At 37.6% G+C, this 7,500-nt stretch overlaps 1 protein-coding gene and 1 pseudogene across 2 annotated transcripts in view; both read right to left on the bottom strand.

Annotated features, from left to right (window-relative positions):
• The window catches only part of LOC138033387 (uncharacterized), a 944-nt pseudogene extending 764 nt beyond the window's left edge, over nucleotides 1-180 (bottom strand).
• Nucleotides 1-5,632, bottom strand: part of LOC138032772 (uncharacterized) — a 62,689-nt gene extending 57,057 nt beyond the window's left edge. Inside the window, exons 1-3 of one of the 2 annotated variants that reach the window (XM_068880495.1) lie at nucleotides 5,456-5,632; nucleotides 2,151-2,503; nucleotides 1,591-1,755 (exon numbers count right to left, since the gene is read on the bottom strand). In XM_068880495.1, coding sequence (XP_068736596.1) covers nucleotides 1,591-1,755; nucleotides 2,151-2,503; nucleotides 5,456-5,525 — 588 coding nt within the window. In that variant the 5' untranslated portion in view covers nucleotides 5,526-5,632. Of the gene's footprint in view, nucleotides 1-1,590; nucleotides 1,756-2,148; nucleotides 2,504-5,455 lie in introns of those variants that run through there. The other variant, XM_068880496.1, reaches the window with a different exon arrangement.
• Nucleotides 5,633-7,500: the final 1,868 nt, after the last annotated feature.

Here is a 7,500-nt window from a genome sequence, read left to right as displayed (position 1 = left end):
TCCGTGCAGTTCTTTTTCTTCCCACTGCTTCATTTCTATTTCTTGGGCCTGCTGTTTTACCTTCTGTTTTACTTTCTTAGCAAACTTAGTAATTCGTTCATTTGCTTCCCTCTCGAGGTTTGGTACCTCAAATTCTCTTTTGAATTTCTCTGCCTCTTTTTGGATGGAGTAAAGCTTCATTTTGGTCTCATGTTGAAGCACTAGTTGGAGCAGAGCATCATCAGTGTTTCTCAGATATGTTTCCAGCCCTATTGAAGTAGATTTGTACGCCGTTTCTAACTTGGTCAAGCCTCTTCCTCCAATTCTCCTGAGGAGATTCTGTTCACGTCTGCCTTCGGGTGGTGCATTCTGTGGATGGTAAGTAGCTTCCGAGTTTTTGTGTCCAGCCTCTCAATCTCACTCATTTTTCATTTTATGATATTGAAACTGTAGGTGACAACGGGCACAGCTAGGGTATTGATAGCTTCAAATCTGTTGACAGCGTTCAGTTCACTTTTCAATACTAGTCTTACTCTGCGGTAGTATTCTTTCCTCACTTTCTCCTTCATAGCGGCATGCTGTATTCCATCGCCTTCATTTACTCCTAGTTACTTGTAGGCCTCCTCCTGATCTAGTTCTGTGATGGATATGTTAATTTCAATCTGTAGGTCTGATGTTTTCGTAAGCTTTCCTCTTTTAAAAGTTTGTTTTGCACATTTTTCCAATCCAAATTCCATCTTAACAACAGTAAGAAAGCCAGCCTGTTGGCTGTCATCTTTGGAATAGGTTTTCAAATCATCCATGAAGAAAAGATGGTTGATTTTTTGACCCTGGATTTCATATCCGCAGCCACTTTCTTGCAGAAGTGGGCTCAAGGGTGCAAGAGCCATTCAAAATAGGAGTGGTGACAAGGAGTCTCCTTGGAATATGCCACTTTTAATATTAATAGGTCTGGATTTATTATCATTATCATTATCATCGTCATCATCATCATCATCATCATCATCATTATCATTACCATTATCATTATCATTATTATTATTTTATTATTATTATTATTATTATTTTACCCCAAAAGGGATTAATGGATTTCCTACTTCCCAGTTCCATTATGTTTAGGCTTCCTGTCGTGATCGTTTCAGCAAGTTACGTTTTCTTCTTTGGTTGCATAATCATTAAGATTGTTTCATATAAGAACGTATAATTCTATTATGTGACTAAAGAGACAGGTCCCATCTGATAATTCATTGCACAGCTTGCCCAGGAAATCTAGCAAGCCTATAACTCTTAGGGCGCTTTCCATTTGACCGAACTGGCTGGCCAGATCAGGCATTTGAAAAGACTCACTCTTCAACGCCGTCAAATTCACCCACTTCGAAAATGATATATACTCCTCCGGAAGAATGCGAGGGATTATCATGCATTCAAGCGTTTCTTCAAGTTGTTGAATTTTCCTTGCAAACTGACTGGCCTGGCCAGCCAGTTATGACAAAAAATAAATGCGCCCTTAGCTTAGCATTGACTTGAAATTGCATTCAATTTTGTACTGTCACTTTATCTTTCTCTCTTTGAGTTTTTATTAATGTTTGAATAATGTATCTCTTTACTTACCACAAGCAGATTGCTATGAGGCCCATCAAATGTTCTTGACTCTCTTAAGCAAACCACGAAGTGCGTCCTGAAAACACTTTCGATCCAAACGTTCATTGCATCCTTCCTTTGATCAAGGTTTCCGTGTTGAATAGTAGCTTGGATTTCAGGTTTCGTTGAAAAAACCTATAGAGAAAAATAAGTGAATAGATGTGTGCAAATAGCCCATTTTGCTGCTTCGATTTTAGTGACCAGGCCTGTGAACGGCAGTCTCCGACGGGCTGAAGGTGTGCTATGCTGCTATTCTGAAATAACTTTTTTAAAAAAAGGGGGAATAATAATAATAATAATAATAATAATAATAATAATAATGATAATAATAATAATAATAATAATAATAGTCAGCATCATTATCATCATCATCACCTCGTTGAAATGTCGCTAAACAAATTCCACCAACAAGCATCAAGGGATTTTTCACCATGAGAAATTTGCTACAAACCGCAACTTCAATCTAATGAATACAGTTTTAACATAGAATTTAGATGAAATTTGATTAAAGCACATCCTTTACAGTTTACCTGAGAGAAAGTCACTCGGGTGCATTTTGTTCCGGTTGTAAAAAGGGCGAATCTCGCTTGTCCATGTTGTACACCTGGCTGGTAGCCTTGAAAAGCGAGCCAATCGATGGTGCTGTTTGCACCGGATCCTTGACCGCCTGCCACAATACACGCCTTGAAACGGGTTGTGGAAACGTCTTCGACCCATGCAAGAACGGAATCGTGGACTTGAGCTGAATTGTTTCCGTGATTAACTGACGTAAACACGCGGACAGGTTGGTAACTGTTAGGGAAAGGTCGACTGAAATACGCGTACTTGCACTGATAGTTATCGTTGCCTGCCATCTGCATAAAAATTTTTCCATTCTCGGTCCCTGAAGAATAAAGACAACATTATCACCGTGAAACGGGGCCGACAATACTCACCTCTCTTCTTTTAAATGTAGATTTTTTTAGGCATGTACCTGGCTCTCTATCTTAAAGGGGTATATTGCGATGGATTGCACATTAGTAAAAATCTGGAAAGCAAAGGAGATCTGTTTACCGATGGCAAACAAAAATCAATGGCCAAATTTGATTTAAAACGGCTACGTTAGCTAAGAGAAACCATTCTTACGTGTTTGTGGTTGCGCGTAGCCAAGATTAAAATGAATGTCAACTTGTAAACGTTGGTCCTTCCTCGGCTTCTCGCAAGGATTTCTTCGCTTAATTTAAGGACGGTGCCTACTAATTCAAAGATATTTTTGGCCCGGTTTATGATTATGCAGGAAGTGTAGATCTTAACAAGTGTTATCCAACAGGAAAATTAGAGGTAGCCACGCATTTTTCAAAGATAATTCTTAAACAATATTATTGTAAAAAGCTTTAAAATACAAAGCAATGTTTGGCGTTCTTTCTCAAATTGAAGCTTAATTATCTCTCAAAAATGCATGGTTACCCCCAATTTTCTTTTTGGAATCCAAGACTACTTACTAAGATCTACTTTCTCCGGATAGTTTTACAGTGGGACGTGCCTTACCGTGGCCACCTAACAATGTTTTTTAAAACTGTTACGCCAATCAGGATGTGCGAATTTGATTGTCAGTCGCCCCTACTTGCAAAGTTCGCACGGTTGTAAGTTGAACACCGTTGAATGAGTTGTTTGCGTTGACGTACTTACACGTAATTTCAAATGTGAAAGTTTGTTGGGTGGCCATGGTAAGGCGCGTCGCACTGTAAACCGTGCATAAAGTCATATTAATTCGTGCAATTAACATTATTTCCCTCTGGAAAGAGGGCGCACACGAAAAAGGAAAAGAAGCAAAGTAAAAAATATATATATATTCTCATTGATCGACGTAGAAATAATCCATACAGTCTTAAGATGCACACACGACTCTCCAATCAACGCCCTCTTTAATTGAACTCACTAGACTTTTTAACGTAAGGAATAATTGATTTTTGCACTTATCTGGACAATGGAAGCAACTGTTTCCCCAAAGGAAAAAGCGATTTGGATACTATATATATTTAATTAAAATACCCTACTGTCTAGCAAATTAATTGGCCCTAACAGCTTTCGAACACCGTTTTTCTTCCTTTTGGCAGAACTATGCTTCGGTTGTAAGCATCATTTGGTGTTTTCTAAGAAACTCAAGGCGTGCTGTTTGTGAACAGGGGCGTGTCTGTGTGAAACCCAATGGATTTGTGTTCTGCGGGAAAATTATTTCCTTCTATGGCATTTGCCAAGTGTGTTAATGCATTATTTCATGTCCATGAAATCCGGTAGACTAAGAAGGCAGCTTTACATCAATTTTTATTATTCAAAACACTGTGGCAATGTCCAAATATGGTCATAGCGCGCTCAATATTCGTCGTGCGTATTCAACAGATATCCTGCGATATACGTAAGCTAAGTATCAGGCGATATTCCGCGCGATTTCAGAGGATAATTGTTAAATATTAGCCCATGCGTGTCAATTGCAGGTCGTACATGGAAGATGGCCGACAAAAGAGCGACTTTCAAGACGTAAGAAGATAAGAAGTTGCTAAAGAACTTTTTTGTTGTTGTTGTTGCCAATCTAGTAGATGGCTTAGGCATGGAAATTCACGGAATGCCCTTAAGGCAAACATTATAAAGTGTTTTCTTTGTGCCTTAATGAAATCCTACCATCTTTATCAGTGACGTGAGGATAACAACTCCAACTGGCTAATCATCGAGCTGACAATAATACCCTTCCCAACCCCACCCCTTTTTAACAACAATAGTAAGAGAACGTGTAGAGGCGAATTGCATTATGAACATAGAATTAAAAGACAAGTTAAATAATAGCATCTAAAGAGTTTGATATGGATTTGGATACTATTTAATTGAAACACCCTACTTGCTAGGAAATTAGTTGACCCTCACAGCTTTCGAACACCGTCTTTTTCCTTTTGACAGAATCATGCTCAGTTATAACTAACATTTGGTGTTGGTTAAGAAATGCAAGTCGTGCTGTTTGTGAAAAGGGGTGTGTCTCTGTCTGAAACTCAACGAATTTGAGTTCAGTGGAGGGAATGTGTTCTTCAATTACATTGGGCAAGTGCTGGTAAATTCATAATTTCATATTCATGAAATCCTGTTCATATTCATGAAATCCTGTACACTGTGAGCACCAACTCAAAAAAGGCACTACTCTTCTCTCAAAGCAAAGTTCACAGGCAGCGCGAGTTGCCATCGTTCGAGAACGACAGTCTCTAATAATACAAGCAAAAAGACACAAACAATTTTGCAAGTAAAGAAGAGATCCTTTGTTTTTTTAATTGTAGGGAGATTTTCGTGATGCAACTTGTAACTATCCCAAAAAAAACTGCCATAAGTCTTGATATACCAAAAGAGCAAGCCGCAGACCTTAAATTGAGGAAAAATTACGAAATGAATGTTTTTGAGACTCCAAATGAAAAACGTCAAGGTTCTCATTTGTCTAAGTGGTGTTAAAGTGCACATGTTTTTAAGTATTCCTCCAAAGCGTTATACAGGCTTACATTAACCCTCGCAATTTCTACGGTCAACTATAAACTCCCATTCAAGCACTTTGCACAGGATTAGCTAAAAAGAGTCATAAACAAGCTTCAAAAACAATTTAGGCTTGTAAGGGACCTGAACTGTTGAAGTTGTTCCATAAAGTTCAATGACCTTTTTTTCTCATAAAATCGTCATTCAATAATCGCTATTTCAACATACTGTGACATTGAATTTCATGTATCTTTAACCAAAAAAGAGCAGCCCAGTTAAGCCAACTACATATATATTTGTCGGTGCTCTATTTCACCGGGCTGGTTAAAGTAAGGAGAATCATAGTTACCTTGGATGCTATGGATTATCAAGAAGAAAACACTCAGCCAAAGCAGGAAAATTCCTCTAATGCTGTCCATCTTGTCCACCACCTCGTATGAGCACCACTTTGATATAATGCCTCTTCTATGAAACGCTTAACTTTATCTTTTTTCCGCTAGGTTTAGAAGTTGGCGTATCCAATAACAAGTGGAAAAATACATTTTCCTGTTGGCTGTTTTCGTTTTTATTTTCTCCGCTGAAATCGCATTTAGCTTGACACTTAGTTGTCAATTCTAAGTTTTGCCAAAGGGCGACATGTAAAACAGAAAGGTTACACTTACTCAAACAGTAATAATAAAAGGAAATAAAAAACAAATTCGGAAATATCATGAAACATAATTGACTTTAAATATGTTTCTTTTTATGCATAACAGATAGGTTTTTCGCCAGTTATAACCGATAAGTACAAGGTAAAATAACATATGTGTCTAGCATTTCCGGGCTGTCGTGAGTGGCTGAGCACTGCTGCGTTTAGCTAGAGCAAGAAAAGCGCATTAAAAAAAAAAAGAGCTTTCGTAAAATTCGAAACACAATGTCAAAAATATCATGTATTTTGGCCGCCAAAATAATTGTGGATGTGACCATGTAGGAAAATAGAAAACCCAATATTTTTTTTAGTCAATATAGTATTAATTGGCAACAGCTATGCACAAGAGTCACCAATAAACACCCCATAATGCCTTCGCCTAGTGCTAAAGATCTCGTCTGTTGAGGAGTCCATTGCTTTTTCTCAAAGATAAAAGCCCCCTACAGTAGACAGAAATCTTCGAGACGATTTCGGCTTGATGCATATATTTGATTCTTTCTATAAAGAGTTATTTGCTTTCCTTCAAACTAATACCTGTCAAATAAGCGTTGCAAAAACATACGACTAAGCACTGAGGTCAGGTGATTAAATTTGTATAAGTCAAGTTTTGTTTTGCTAAAGCTTTGCTGCAAGATCTTATGTTGTTGTTTCCCTGAAGCATGCCAAACGATTATGCGTTTAGACATGCACTTCCCAAAATAGAATATTGCTCTGTATCAGGTTAATACAACAGGCTTGACGTGTATACATGTATTCGTGTTTCAGAGTAGATGTTGCTAATAACACTAAAAAAAAATGTTTTTATTGTCTAAAGGAAGACCAGTTGAACCTTTACGTGTATACATATCGAGAACCGCATGGTTAGACGTTACTTGGCCATAATATGCATTGCACTGACGATGATAGCCTAAACCATTTCTAATTAATTCTTGTAACCTTTATTATAATAACATATGTAAGCACGTAAGCACTTACAAAAAGACAGATTGTGTCAATGATGTGGGTATTTTATTCCGTTTTTTTTTTTTCTCTTAATCTCATAATCTCCACATCCCTCAGATGCCGTACTAGAAGCTTAAGTGGCATGTGATGTGGCATGCGATCCGGCAAGTGTAGATTATATTCTAGCAGTCTGGGGGCCCTATTGGGCCGATGGAAAAAGGCAAGATCTTGGCGCTGGTAGAGGATTAGAAGGAGTTTTCGTTCTCTTTAAGAGTTATTTTGCAATAGTGCTCCTTTTTCCCCCGACTTAATTTCCAAAAGTGTATGAAGAATAATATTTTTATATAAATTTTGTACTTTTTTGTAATGTCTAATTAGGCTTGGTTGAGATTTTTTTATTTTATTGTAAAATATTGTAAGTTGAATAAAAGAAATAAATTATTATCTTCTGTTCAAATTGTCCATGTTCCATTATTCACTAAAAACCCTTCCTGAGTAAAATATAAATAGCACCAGTAAAAGCTGTTGTCAATCTCGTGAGCACAAAACAGCTGGCAGGATTTTCGTCCAATTTAATCCGTTGTGATTCCCAGAAAGGAAACTGATACCCGCTGCGTACAACGTCATGCAACTTTAGAAAATTATTGAATCACACAGGTTTTATCCAAATATTCCTCTCGACTGGCTTTCGTTATACGGACAAAAAATCGTGCTCTTCAAAACGTACATTTCTCTGATTAGTAGATTGTAAACTGAAGATCAAC

This window comes from Montipora capricornis, chromosome 14, assembly GCF_036669925.1.
Source record: "Montipora capricornis isolate CH-2021 chromosome 14, ASM3666992v2, whole genome shotgun sequence".
Taxonomy (NCBI): Eukaryota; Metazoa; Cnidaria; class Anthozoa; order Scleractinia; family Acroporidae; genus Montipora; species Montipora capricornis.
This window is presented reverse-complemented; position numbering and strand designations above follow the sequence as displayed.